This window comes from Chrysemys picta, chromosome 2, assembly GCF_011386835.1.
Source record: "Chrysemys picta bellii isolate R12L10 chromosome 2, ASM1138683v2, whole genome shotgun sequence".
In the NCBI taxonomy this organism is placed as follows: Eukaryota; Metazoa; Chordata; order Testudines; family Emydidae; genus Chrysemys; species Chrysemys picta.
Genome location: NC_088792.1, coordinates 157,711,364 through 157,726,469, shown reverse-complemented (window position 1 = coordinate 157,726,469; position 15,106 = coordinate 157,711,364). Strand labels below are relative to the sequence as shown.

General features: G+C 45.2%; 1 protein-coding gene across 6 annotated transcripts in view; it reads left to right on the top strand.

Annotated features, from left to right (window-relative positions):
- Positions 1–1,719: 1,719 nt before the first annotated feature.
- The window catches only part of SLC25A37 (solute carrier family 25 member 37), a 54,088-nt gene continuing 40,701 nt past the window's right edge, over positions 1,720–15,106 (top strand). Inside the window, exons 1-2 of one of the 6 annotated variants that reach the window (XM_065584517.1) lie at positions 1,720–1,934; positions 6,602–6,676. In XM_065584517.1, coding sequence (XP_065440589.1) covers positions 1,761–1,934; positions 6,602–6,676 — 249 coding nt within the window. In that variant the 5' untranslated portion in view covers positions 1,720–1,760. The other 5 variants (XM_065584519.1, XM_005285152.4, XM_005285156.4 and 2 more) reach the window with 5 other exon arrangements.

Here is a 15,106-nt window from a genome sequence, read left to right as displayed (position 1 = left end):
CTCACAGACTTTTCGGCAAAATATCGAAAACCAACATATTTTACCAAAATTTTCTACAGGAAGAAAAAGCACATACTTAAAAAAAAAAAAAAAAAACAAGGAGTCTGGTGGCATCTTAAAGACTAACTTCAGGTGCATAGAGTGAAAGTTACAGGTGCAGGCATTATATAATGACAAGAGAAGGGAGTACCTCACAAGTGGAGAACCAGAGAGGGAAAAACAATCCCTTGAAGGGGAAAACCGAATTTTCCATCATAAAAAACAACCACCCAAAACCCGTTTCAATGGAAAAGTTTACAACCTGCCCTAGGGCAGACGCTTCTATTTCAGGCCCTTACTTATGCCCTGAAGTCTCTAAACATCTAGGTCTCTTGCAGGGAAGAGCCTGATCATGCATTACAGCTACGGTGACCAGACAGCAAGAGTGAAAAATCAGGACCGGGGGTGGGAGGTAATAGGAGCCTATATAAGAAAAAGACACCAAAATTGGGACTGTGCCTATAAAATTGGGACATCTGGTCACCCTAACATGCAGGTCTGCCTGTAGCCCACTCCTGTTCTTCAGCTCTTGCATGCAACTCTCCTGCTTCTAGCCCAGGGGTCGGCAACCTTTCAGAAGTGGTGTGCCGAGTCTTCATTTATTCACTCTAATTTAAGGTTTCACATGCCAGTAATACATTTTAACGTTTTTAGAAGGACTCTTTCTATAAGTCTATAATATATAAGTAAACTATTGTTGTATGTAAAGTAAATAAGGTTTTTAAAACGTTTAAGAAGCTTCATTTAAAATTAAATTAAAATGCAGAGCCCCCCCGGATCGGTGGCCAGGACTGGGCAGTGTGAGTGCCACTGAAAATCAGCTCATGTGCCGCCGAAAATCAGCTCATGTGCCGCCTTCGGCACGCGTGCCATAGGTTGCCTACCCCCAGGGCCGGCTCTGGCTTTTTTGCCGCCTCAGGCAAAAAAGCCTCTCGCCACTCCCTCCCGCCCACCCCGCGGGAAGTGCGGCAGGGGAGGGCGCCGAGCCCGGCTGCGGGCCCGCTCTCCCCGACCAGCCAGAGCGCCGGGAGGAGGGCAGAGAGCCCGGCCGGGGCCCCGCTCTCCCCGACCGGCCGGAGTGCCGGGGGGAGGGCGGCGAGCCCACCACGGCTCCGCTCTCCCCGGCGTCCGGAGTGCCGGGAGGAGGGCAGAGAACCCGGCCAGGGCTCCGCTCATTCCGGCGGCCAGAACGCCGGGGGAGGGCAGCGAGCCCGCTGTGGCTCCGCTCTCCCTGGTGGCCGGAGCGCCGCGGGGAGGGCAGTGAGCCTAGTCGTGGCCCCGCTCTCGGGCCGGAGCACCGCGCCGCCCCCCTCCAGGTGCCGCCCCAAGCACATGCTTGGTGGGCTGGTGCCTGGAGCCGGCCCTGCCTACCCCTGTTCTAGCCCATCCCTGTCCTCCAGATCTTGCCTTCACGCCCCTGCCTGTTGCTTCCCCACTGCCCCCTCCCAGGCCCTGCACCACAGACCCCGCCCCCTCCTCTGGGATTTACAGCCGCGCCCCTGAGCCACTGCGGGCTCCTTGTGCCATTGCAGCCGGGAGCTGACGTCAGAATGGAGGGGAGCGGCCCCTTCCAATCAGCGCCCAACCTAGCCTCTAAGCCGGGCTGCCATTGGCGAAAGGAGCTCGGGGGCGTGGCCCACGGCAGGGGGCGTGGCTCTCTAAGACGTGAGTGAACTTTCTTTCCCCCTCCCCGCCCGCTCGCGCCTCACTTGTTTGCGCCAATGGAGCTGAGCTGCGGCCGGCCCGCGGCAGCGCTGCCCGGGATGGAGGCCGAGAGCCCGGGCGAGGACTACGAGAGCCTGCCCACCGGCGCCTCCCTCTCCACGCACATGACGGCCGGGGCGGTGGCCGGCATCCTGGAGCACACGGTCATGTACCCTGTGGACTCGGTCAAGGTGCGCGGCGCTGCAGGGCGCGGGCTGGGGGTACCCCGCGCTGGCCTGGGGCCACTTGCTGCTCTTCCCTGGTGCATGGGGGCATTTGCCGCTCCCCCGTCCTCATGGTGTGTCGCTTCCTTCGGCGTTATTGCAAACGTGGTGTGCGTGTGTCCGTACAAACGTGCTTCTTTGCCCGTGTATTAGTGCAAGCATTGGGGTGAGTGTGTTCCCGTCTTTCGTGTGTGTGTGCGTGGGGGGGAGGATTGCAGTTTCGTCTGTCTCGGTGTGAATGCTCCCTTTCCCTGTCGGTTGTTACATCTATGGGGGAGTGAGTGTGCTTTCAACTTTCCAGTTGAAAATGCGCGGGGCTGCTGCCCTCCACCCCCGATCTCCCCTCTGCATGATGCTTCCTCTTGTTATGTGCCCTTGCCTAAGGGGGGTTGCCCCCCCAGCCCCTTCTGTGTTGTAAATAGGTGGGCATCTGTTGTGTCTCCCTCTTTGTTATTGTGGGGTAAGGTAGAAGTTTCTCAGCCTCTCCCACCCCGCTTCCTTTCTGTCCTATTGCAAAACTGGGGCGCATGGGGCATCATGGCCCCTCGTGGTTCTGTGCCATAGAATACGAAGTGGGCATGGGGCGTGACTGCAGCGTCTAGTAGTAAACTCAAGAAAGCTGTCAGCCTGCCTGGGAAGGGCTGTGTATCTTGGACTAATGAATGTGCTGCTCTGAACATGTGTGAGAGCTTCAGAAAAGAGCATGCAAGGCAGGGAGGGTTGCAGCTCCTGCACTGTGATCTGCAGCTGCAGCCTGAACTGCTGTGCAAAGGGCTGTTGATCCTGCAACTGCATTTTACTCTTCTCTTACTGACTTTGGAGGGGCCCAAATAATGGGGAGGATGTCACAGTGCTGTGTCTGAGGAGCAGGTGAGTGCAGCTTGGCTCACTGGAGCGGTAAAAGTCCATATTGTGTCATGCTCCTGCTTCACTTGCATCAGGGAAGAGGTGGTTTGCCTTTAAGTGTCACATTAATAACTTGGGTTGTGTAACCAACAGTGAACCTGTCTGTGGAACCTGTTGGATTCCTTTTCAAGGGCGTTTTAACATGTTCTGCCTGCAGAGAAATCTTGTAAAGAAGGTGGTAGTACCAGCTGATGATATCGGTTTAGGAGTTCCGAGGAGTCTGTTTCTCTAGGATGTTTGACATATGAGCCCAGGTTAGAGTGATCCAGGTGAGGGTCAAAAGTGGTGGGTCAACAGAAAGGAGCCAGAGCAGAATCCTTGTTTAAATGATGGGTACACTACCTGCAGCCGGTGGAGCATTAAATACAGCCTAGCAGCAACCCTCTTTGCCCAGCATGAGGGCAGAGTTTGATTAACTGATCTCAGTGGCCAAGTGCCATCTCGTCCCCTGTGGAAGAAGGTAAAACTATTAGCTAACACTGCGGTTGTATGCATTTAGTTCTGACTTGTACAAGCCTAGTATACATGTACATGTATGTGCCCGTCCAGGCTGGCTGCTGACTTCTGACAAGCTGCTAATAATACAGCAGTATTGCTAGGAAATAGACCCCTGTTTGTGCTCCGGTCTACTCCAGTGGAAGTTATCATGTATGTTAGGACACTGAGGTTATTATTAACACCTCTATAAGAATGGAAGATTTGAAAGGTGTCTGAGGTTATAAGGATCTCGGAGTAATTATTTTGACTTCCAAAACTTGTTCTTGACTTCTATTTAATTATATATCCATTCTCAAATAGACTGTAGCTTAAAATCAGCCCCCCCCCCCCAAAAAAGGCTATAAAGACTGCAAACAGTGTGATTTGTAAATGACAAAGATCTTTTAAGAGGTGCGTCAACACTTTGACACAGTGGATTTAGTGAGCAGGCAGGCTTAAGAATAGGAACAAAACAGGGGTAATGAAAGCTGGCAGAATTCTCCTGGCCCCAGATTTCATTGCAAATCCCAGTTCGCTGAAGGTTTGCAAAGCTGGTCCAGTGTATAGCTTTTGAGTGGAAAAAAATGTGAAATTGATTAGCTTCATATGGTGTTTGTCTGTCTGAAACCAGACAGAACTCTGCAGTGACCTAGAACTCTGCAGTGAAATTGGTGGGTTGCAAATGGACACGTGAGTCTAACACAGCTCTGTGCATGACATCAGCCAATTCCAGTGCAAAAGTGAAAAACTTAATTGGGAGGCTCAACTTGCTTACAACAGAGGCCTGGGACTAACGGTCTGTCCTGAGAGAGAGGATGGCCTTGTGGTTAACTGGGCATTAGGATCCCTGGGTTCTATTTCTGGCTGTGCTGCAGGCATCTTCTGTGGCCTGGTGTAAGTGTCTTAAGGTAGGTCTACACGGCAAACAAAGCAAAAAACAGCCCCCGGCAGCGGGTCTGAGAGCTTAGGTCAACTGACTTGGGTTTGCACTGTGGGGCAAAACATAGTAGTGTAGACGTTCCCTTCTCCCCCCCCTCCCTCCCCCAGGCTGAGACCTGGCTCCAGGCTGAAGGCGAACATCTATACTGCTAATTTTGCCCCGTAGCATGAGTCCGAGTTAGTTGACCTGGGCTCCGAGTCTTGCTGCTGTCTCTCTCTCTTGTTTTGTTTTCTGTTTTGCGGTCTGTTTTCCCCATTAGTCACATGGGGATAATATCTACTTCGCATATGGCATGAGGCAAAATTGTTAATATTGTAAATCTGTGAGGTCAATGCACAGAAGTAGCACTTATTGATCAGGGGTAAGAATATATTGTACAGAGTTGCTAGTCTTGACATCTAGTATGTCTTATGCCCCAGTATTCCTAAGTACATAGTTTGACAAACACCCCTATAATAGTAGGACATGTCACTGTTAAGAGGTGGATTGTTTCAAAATAGTCCACTAAGCTTTCTTTCCTTTGTCAAACAAATGATCCCTGCCTTAGTCACTGTAGCTATCTAGAAGCACGTTGTCCTAATCCTAAATTAGAGATGGCAAAGACCTATTAGGCCCTTTAGATTGTAGGTTCTCAATGTGGGAGTTGGGGTTGCCTGGCTTTTCCCATCTTGCCAAATGGGAGAGGGATCGCAAGTAAATTTTGATATGGAAAGGTTGGGAGCTGATACTCTAGTTTATTTCCTGTATGTGCAGGGCTGTTTGAAACCACAGTAGAAAGATGAGTTTGGAGGGAAAGGGAGAAAATTCCAGCATCAGACACTGTTAATGCGCAAGACACTTCCACGCTGACAGATAAATGTACAGAGAATATTCCTATGCCCGTTTGTTCTCCTCTTATTTCTGACTTCAATTCTAATAGGAGTATCTCATGATGAGCCAGTTGCTTTTGGTTCTTTCGTGCAACTTTTTGAGGTCACTGAATTGTGCTGGATTAAAAATGCTGAAGCATGCTTTTTCTAACAGTCTGCAGAACGGTGTTAATCATGGGGCATCACTTTTCTTATATGGCTTATATTAACGATGTAAATAGTGTTAACCCCAAACCACCTCCATATTCATGCCAATAGGCAGGTATAATGAGCTTACTGTGTTTTGCCAACTCATGGTTAGAGTTGCACATCGCCACTCAGGACTTTCCAGTGTTATTCAAGAGGGCATTTCCTCTACTGGGAAATTGGTAGGGAGAGAGAGTAAATGAAAGTAATGTCTGTTTTCTTTTAAGCAGAGCTTCTCTGTAGCAAGGTTAAATACACTGAGATCTATGTCATGGTCAGGTGGAGTGACAGTCCTAAATTGCTTCACAGTCTGATTACTAAGAGTGTAAAGTTTTCTCTGATGGGTGGGGTGACAACTTGATTGTAATACTTCACGCTTCTATGGCACGCTCCATCAGAAGATCTCAAAGCACTTTAAGGTGGGTAAGGTAGATACTGAAACTGAGGCACAGAACATAAGCAAATAGCCCAAAGTCTCACAGTGGCACAGCTGGGAATAGAGTTCAGACTTTCAGATTCCTGTGCTCTGCTTACAGTGGAAGGCAGTATTATCTAGTATCTCATCTCTCAAATCCTGGTGTGTTAAGAATGAAAGCTGACAACAATGAATTGCCCAAAAAAACCCTTTTTCTCTAGCAAATTTTTTTTACTTTAAGCGATTTGATTTCTCTCTTAATCACATAATCCTAATTCTATTTGCATGTTCCCTTTTCATTGTCAGACATTGCCAGTCTGTTACGTTGCAAATTATATACATGTAGGGGTCACTTGCCCACCACTGAAGTGCAGCCACTTGTGGAGCCTAACGCAGCAAACTGTGATCCTCACCCTCGTGCGGTTGAGGTTGGAAGCTGCAGTTGCTCATATAGGTAGAAAATAGATAGGCCTTATCACCTACATGGCCAAATTCTGCCTTCATTTATCCCATTGGGATTGCACAGGTGTAATGGCAAAACTCAGTCTCTGTAGGCTGCTCTTAGGCAGTGTTGCCCAGTGGCTAGAACACTGGACTGGCGGTCAGGAGACTTAGGTTCTATTCCTGGCTCTGCTGAGTGACCCTGGGCTGCGGTCCCTTTTGTGCCTCGGTTTCCCCATCTAAAATGGGGATCATGATCCTTACCTCCCTTTATAAAGTGCTTTGAGAGCTACTCTTGAAAAGCTGTACATAAGAGCTAGATATTATGTTGAGCCACCATGCTTGCTTGAACAACAGAATTTGGAAGTTCAAGATGCTGTCTACAGTTTCTCTCCTAAAGGTTTATGATGCCACAAGGAAACTGCAGGGCACTTCGTGGGAGTTTATTGGTGTCTCATTGCTGCTCCTGTGCCAGGTAAAGCCAAGTACCTGGGAAAGTGAAAGGAGGGGAGCCCATTTCAGCAACAGGATATGAAGAAATGATAGAAGTGACGATGCCAAGGACTTCCCTGCCATCTATTTCCTGGAACTTCCCAGCTGCTATGAACTCTTGTTACATCTCTGATTGTAATTTTCATTGCTAAGGGTGTCATTTTTAATAGCTTAATTCAAAGCTTCCTCTCGTAAAGGTTGTTTCAGGTAGCCAGGTGTTCTGTGCTGACTTCAGTAGCAACAGCTGTGCTACAGCAAACTGCAAAAAATGAAAAGTGCTCTGTAGGAGCTGGGTGGTAAAATATTGCTTCCATCTGTAGGTCTCAGAGCTTTTTACAAAGGAGGAGGACTGTATCATTACAAAGAGGGGAAGTAACTTGCCCAAGGACACCCAGCAGACTGGTGGCAGAGCCAGGAGTAAAAATGGGTCTCTTGAGTCCTGGTTCAGTGCTCTATCCACTAGACGACTGTCTCTATTCTATCGTGCCGCATCTGACCCCACAGACCGGCCACACTTCTGTCCAGTGCTATATTTAGCATCAAATGGAAGGGTGATTCTGTGGTTAAGGCAATGTACTGGGACTTCGGAGACCGGAGTTTAATCCCCGACTCTGCCACAAACTCCCTGTTTGCCCTTGGACAAGTCACTTTGCTGGTGTCTGTTTCCCAGTCTATAAAGTGAGGATGATAATCCTTCTCTTGTGTACTTTGATCATAAACTCTTTAAGGTAGGGAGTGTTAGGCCACATACAAACACATGGCACCTAACACAATGGATTTTGGGTCTCAACTGGGGCCTCTAGGTAATACTATATTACTAATAAAGCACTTGGAATCTGACTTTACAAGTGCAGTGGGTAAGCATTATCCCTTTCTCTCCGATAAAGAAACTGACACAGAGTTTGATTGGCTTGCCAAAGGCCTCAAAGCAAGTCTGTCAGAGCTAGCATTAGAAATCAGGAGTTTGTGTCTCAGTTCTGTGGTCTGATACAGTTTGGGAAAGTTCATGTTTTACAGGGTAAGCCAAAGCTTTCATCTTCTTCTGAGAACCTCTTCCTTTAGTACTGATTATGTTGGGTGATCTTCTTGTCCCCTGCAGTGACATTGAAACTAGTATATTAATACAGTTGCCTGTTAAAAGCAAGAGGTTTCCAAGTACATATAGTCATTTTATACCAAGGAAGTCGCATGGCTGGAATTCATAGGTTACATTAAGAGCATTTGACACTTACGGCTACAGTCTGGCTGAGTGTATATTCCATTTTTTGGACTGTTGAAAAACACTTCTAGTGATTTTCTATTGATAATAGAAATGGTCAGTATCACAGCAATAATCTTAGAGACGCAAATGCTCCAGCAGATCACTTGTAATAAAATGTGTTGGTCGTGACGCTAAATTTCCATCTTCTAAAAAAATTCACTTAACATTACTTACAAGACTAATGAATTTCTGTTTATACTTACGTAATGCTAGTGGTGAAATATAGGGATTAACTTTGTGCAACTTCCAGGAAAACAGTTTATAAACTAGCTAACTAAATGTCCGGATGGTATTTTTTTTGGAGTTCTGTTATTAACTATTAAGAGGTCCTTAATCTGACATGCAATTTATTGAAGTAAATTAAGCTCTAATTCTTCTGTGTCAATATTCTCTTTAGGTAGAAAATTAAATACTTGTTTGGATTTTTATTGCTCTAAAAAGTGTCTGTCAATGTTCTTGGTGCCCTTGAAAATCTTTTTAAAAAATACACTAACAAATAAACAGAAGCATTACTTACCCCAGCTCAGGTCAAATAACCCAGGGACAAGATAGCGCAGAGCAACCACCCCACAGCATCCCTCCACCACTGCTACCTAGTCCTGGCCAGCACCTTTCTCCTCCATCTGCTAAAGTAAATCTGATTTCCCACAGATCTCACAATGACTTTAGAGTTTCTCAAACTTTTTGTCGTGTGAACCTCGCCTCTTCGTCCTGGTGCCTGAACAGTATTCCAGTAGCAGGTATAATAATGGTTTTCATGAACATGTTTTAGGAGGATAATGTATCTTTAACTCTTTTAATGCAGTTTTGCAACTGGAAATGAGGAGGCAACTTGTGACCCATCTGCTCTCTGTAGACCATGTGCAAAGTGCTCTGCAGACCACACTAGGGAATCCACTGCTCAAAAGCCACTACTGTAATGTATCCCCTGCTGCGTGAAATGCAGCTGCTTAAACTGCTGTGCTGCTTTAATCAGCACCTGGCAATGGCGTACATTAATTGAGGACCACAGTGAAGAAATTGGTGTATCACGGGGGGTTCTCAAACCTTCTAGTATCCTGATCCTCCTGTCTGCTACCCTTCCCAATCCTGATTCTGTACCTTCCTGTCATTGAGGAGCATTTGCAACACAGCTTCAGAACCACTGCTCTATTCCTATATTCAGTTAAAAGGGCAGCAATGGAAGCTCTGAGCTAGGGAGTAAGAATCTTGTGAAGGGGCTAGTAAGTAGATCTTCAATACTGAACTATCCTCGAAGTAAAACTTGGGGGTTAAACTGGTGTACGCAGCATTGAATCACTTTTTTGGCTTTAATAGAATAGTCACTATGGCTCTGCTTTGCAGCTTTTCATAAGTATCAGAAAGGGTTAAATAAAATATACATTGCAGATGAAAGCTTCCTCCTTTGTTTGAAGGCCGGGGTCATGAAGCAGGAACTGAACTAATGCCATGCTTAGGGCAGGATTAATCCAGAATGTGGTAGGAAGTCTAGTAGCCAACTCTCTCTTGTAATAGTCACATGCTGACTAACAGCACTAGGGAGGTCATGTCTGGCTCAAAGGAGAACTTCAGAATTCTTTCTTAAATGGTTAAAGATCTTATATGATTAGCAATGTCTAGAATTTCTTGGGGGAGAGGGGGATTAAGATAAAATTTGAATTTTTCTTCTTTCACTTGCCTGCCCAGACCAAACAAATATTTGTGGATACCACTGTATAGTGTTGCCTAAGAGACTTATCCGACTGCCATTGATTTCAGTGGACTTCGGATCAGGCATTAAATGCGCCCATCAAACTGATATATAATGCGTCCTTATAACAGGTTGAATGTATCCTGGTACATGAAGGGTGTTAGATAATCCAGCCAGTCATGTACATTGTTCATGTCCTTTCTGCAAGGAGTTGAATGGCTTGTTTTCTGCGTTGCATCCTTAGGTAAACTGAAACCAGCTTAACTGGATAACCTTAATTGTTCTATGGGTTTTTGCTGTTTATGCAATGAGAATTATTTTAAGTGGCCAGGGGTAAAACTCTTTCTTGATCACTTAAGTAATAAGGATGTGAGGTTTTTAAAGAATCTTTTGCTGACTTCACACAGGCATCTGAAAAGGTGGACCAGCCAACCTCAGTACCGAGTTGCAGTGTCTGAGGCTGTGTCTATGCTATGAGGCTGTGTCTATGCTACAGACTTCTGCAGGCATAGCTGCTGTGTTGGCAGGGGTATGAAGAGCTGTGGTCCCTGACCGACACAGCTGTGCTTGGAAAAGCCCCTGGTGTTAGATACAGTTCTACTGGTATAGCTTGTTTGACTGGGGGAAGTGTGTGCATGCATAGGGTGCGTGTGTGTGTGTGTGTGGGGGGGGGGGGGGGTGTGTGGAGGGTGTGTGAGACATGAGCTATACTCGTGAAAGTGTAGCTTTGCTGGTATAGCAAACTGTTATGCCTAGTTCCTGGTGTAGACGTGGCCTTAGATGCAAATTGCAGCTTATGGTAGTTTCCACATATCTGACTTGAGAGGTTCTGAATGCATAAGATAACTGCTGCACAATTCTTGTCTCTTGAGGTACGGCTAGTTTAGCTACTGCACACTTCAGATGGATCAGATCACTGCAATACAAGGAATTAATATTGTAAGAAATCATGACAGGTGCAAAAATACAAAAAGGAACATTGAAACATCTTGGCTAGGGAAACATACACCTGTTAGTCTCCTCCCCCACCTCCCCACTCCCCGTGTCCTAACCTCATGACTGAGATATACATTAGTAGGCAACTATATAGCCACTACTGCAGCTTTCTAAATGTAGATGTTCAGGTGTATCTTAGCGCTTACAGGAAGGTTCGGTGCAGAAGAATGTACAGCAAACTGTTTTCCACACAACTCTGCAGAGTTGGTGTCAAAACAATAATTACTTACCCCGTGCTGCAAGTGTGAAATCCAGTATGGCCCCTGCTCTCTGAAGAATTTCAGGTCTAAAAGTCTTGATTGTAGACATCTGGTTCTTGGGGGTGAGAAGGGGACAGGAGGAGAGGGGGGGAAAAGGGTTATAGTTACCAGGGCACAAGGTTGCTTTGTCAGTTCAGTACATGTCTTGCTCTCTTGAAACCTGGGCTCACATCCCTGGCTTTGTTATAAGCTTCCTCTGTGACCTTTGGCAAGTCACTTAGATTACATGGACACAGCAAAAGGAGGGGGGAAAAAACCCATGCAGCAGTGGGTTTCAGAGCTTGGGCCAACTAATTTGGGCTTGTAACTGCAGAGCTAAAGATAGCGGTGCAGACTTTTTCCGCTTGGGCTGGAGCCTGGGTCGAAAAAAGACTCTTCCCACGCCAGCTTTTAGAACTCTAGTTCTAGCCCGAGCGGGAGCATCTACACGCCTATTTTTTATGCCCTGCAGCATGAGCCTTTGTCTCTTGACCCAGGCTTTGAGACTCTCAGCTGCACAGCTGTTTTTGCTGTGTAGACGTACCCTAAGTCACTTGCGTGCAGTCACAGAAGAAGCCCTGCAGTGTGAGCCTGAATCAGTTGACTTAAGCTCTTAGACTTACTGCTGTGGGTCTCTTTTTGCTAATGTAGACACCCCCTTAATCTCATTGTACTTCAGTTTACACATCTGTAAAATGGGGATGCTACTGCTTTTCTCCCGTTCCTTGTCTCATCTCTTCAGATTATAAGGAAACTCCTGCACAGAGAAGCTTACTGTATGTACACACCTAGCACAGTTGGTTCCTGAACTTGATTGGGGACTTCAGCTGTTACCGTAAATCAAATAATAAACTGAGAATGAATTAACGTGCCAGTCCTCTTTGCTCCAAAACAGTGAAGGACACTTTCTGTGGGGTGGGGAAACTTATCAGGTATGTGCCTGCACGTAGACTTCCAAGTTTGTGACACTTAAAGAGAAAATAACTGTTTAGGTTCACTGCAGTTAAGACTTCATTAATAACAATATCTAGCTCTTGCATAGCTCTTTGTAAGGTGCTTTGAGATCTTATGAAGAGCTATGTAAGGAGATCAGTATCATTCTCCTCATATTGCAAATGGGGAAACTGAGGCACAGCAGCAAGTGACTTGCCCATGGTCACCCAATAGGTTAGTAGCAGAGCTGAGAATAGAACCCAGGTCTCCAGAGTCCTAGTCCAGTGCACTATCCGTCATATGTATCTTATTCCTGGCTGCTCTTAGCATAAACCAATCAGAAGGCGGTAAGGTGATTGGCCTCTCACAGGGTCAAGCTCTGTTTTAACAATACACTTTTTTTTGCATTGTTTGACACTTGCTGCTTTGGACAGGATAGGACACAGAGCATCACCGATAACATTGTTTCTTTCATCATTAAACATTAATTCCTTTTCAAATTCTGGATTGGATGAAGAATGTGTTCTAGCCTGTGCAAAAAGGGCGGACAGGAGCTGCATGCTTGTGAACCTGTGTGACTACAGAGGGTGTGGCACAGAAGTATTTCAAAATTCTTTTAGTACTTTGCGTGCAGTCACATGTTTTCATTAGTGCCGATGATTGGTTGCCTTTGAAAACTGAGCTGTCTTTTCACGCTTTTGTTTGGCATGTGGGTTTAACTAATCAGGCTTCCCTGGTTTTCAGCCAAGATGTACTGTTTGAGTGGTCTAAAATTATAAAACAAATCTGACCCAGTGAATATCAAAACAATTGAGCCTGGATGTCAGTAGTAGCTGTGGTTTAAGGCCCAGATCCAGCAAAGTTTGTGTGCATACTTCACTTTAAATATCTGATTACTCCCATTGACCTCATTGAGGGCGTGTCTAAATGGGGAAATTGACCAGAAGAGTTGTTGTGGAATAAACTATTGCAGAATAAATATTCCAAAATAGCTCCCCTAAATGAACTTTTATTCTGGAATAATTGACTCACTCACAAAGCAGAATAGTTGTTCTGGAATAAAAACACTTTTTGGTTCTGGAATAGTGTCTACATGGGGAAACTAGGAATAGTTTATTCTGCATTAAGTGTTCTGGTTGGTTTTCCCAAGTAGGCAACCATCAGGACTGCATGTGAGAAAGGTTTGCACTAGAAAAGGTTTGCTGGTGTTGCTGTTCCGGCAAAACCTATGTGTAGACGCAGTTTATATGCTATACCTGCAAAATAACTCTTGCTGGCATCAGTTCCTGGAACAAAATAAGCTGGAAAAGTGCTTTTTCCCCCCCTGGTATAAGTGGCTGCACTAGGGCTTTGTTGCTATAAAAGCGTCACCAAAAATCACACTCCTAACAGACATTACTGCTGAAATTTAAGCCTAGACCTAGCCTGAGTCAAGCTAAGCACATGTGTTTGCAGGATCTGGGGCCTCAATTTGTATGCATTGACAATCATAGCAATTAAAACTCTGAGATGGGGCAGGATAAAGCCATTGGAGGTTTTGAATAAATTACTGTGCCTGTTAAGTCCCTAGTTGTTAAAACTAATTTTTTTAAAGAGAGTCTCATCAACTTGGCTTCTGACTTTCCTTTTGAACTTGCTTGGATGCTGAAGAAATGACAGGAACAGAGTGAAAATGTGTCATCATATTACATGGATAGTGGCAGTAATATGCTAGCCCAATGGAGCAATGTTTGGGTTGCATAACCTTCAGGGAAAGTTTTTTTTGTTTGTTTGTTTTTTGTTTTTGTTTTTTTAAATAGTCATTTGATTATTTTTAAAGAATGTCTATAAATACAAGATTAGATTCTGTGAATTTTCTCTTGCAACATAGTTATTACTTGTATTTAAATAACTCTCAAAGCACTTTACAAAGGCAACTAAACATATTTTAAGATGGGTATTTGAAAACTGAGGCACAGGGAAGGGAAAACTGCTTTCCCAAGGTGGTTTGTTGAGCTTGGGAGCATAACCCAGGAGTCTTGAGCCCAGTCCTGCATTTACAATTAGAGCAACTGCCACCTAGTATCCCTTACATAGATGGCCCTTTGTGACTTGTCAGGACAGATGTTTCTAAAATCAACTAACATGATTCCAAAATAGACTGGAGGGTGGCTATTCCTAATGTCAAGTCAATGGTGGCGTGAAGCCTCTTTGACAGAAATCATGATTTCCCCTCCTCCCCACACCTGGTAACACACTGGTTAATTTACTTTACTTCCCCGTTATATCTTTAGGCCGTCTTTGATTTTTTTTCAGTGGTAGCCACGTTAGTCTGTATCAGCAAAAAGAACGAGTACTTGTGACACCTTAGAGACTAACAAATTTATGCTCAAATAAATTCGTTAGTCTCTAAAGTGCCACAAGTACTCTCTGTTCTTTTTTGTTTTTTTGTTGATTTTTTTTCTCTCCTCCCCCCCATTAAAAAAAAAACAGCATTTTTCAATTAGAGCAGTGAATACGGTTTGGTATGGGGTTGTTAAAGGAACTTGATTAAACTTCAGAAACAGTCTGGGGAGGAGAAACTTGTGCAACGCTTACTGTGCTTTGGTTCATGATCCTGCATCTGAGTCATAAATTACCACCTATGGGTGGTGGTAGGTGGTTTTTTTTTTTTTTTTTGGACTTTAGCCAAACTTCCTCTGTTTTTTGGCGTTCATTCGGGAATTCAGGTTTTCCACTTGACAGAATTAGCACCCTCCTGTGCCCAGCGAGTCTTAGAGAGGGTCAAAGTAACCATTGTTTTATAACAGGCGAAGGGCTAGCTGAATTCTAGATGCTTTTGCAGTAAACAGGGAAGTTCTGACATGCTTTGTAACTAGATGCTTAAGCCCTTTTTTCTTTACCTTTGGATTCCACTGAGCATGGTGCAAAGAGTTGGCTTATATAATAGAGGCATGTTTTATGGTATCATTAAAGGCTTATTGCCTAATCTGTGTTTTTTTTTTTTTTTTTTTTTTTTAATTAAGTAGTCTGTTCCCAGTGTGACTGCTTTAGAGCATATGACGACACATGGCCAGGGAGGAAGCATAGTCTTGTGGTTAAGGCACTTGAGAGATCTGGATTTAATTCCTGGCTCTGCTGCGGACTCCCGGCCTGGCCTTGTGCAAGGCATTTAGCTTTTTCCTGCTCTGGTTCCCTATCAGTAAAATGGGGCTGACACTTCCCTGTCTCCTGAGGTGATGAGGACAAACACTTCAATGATTATGAGACATTTGGATTCTGCAGCAGTAGGGGCTATAGATATACTTAGATACA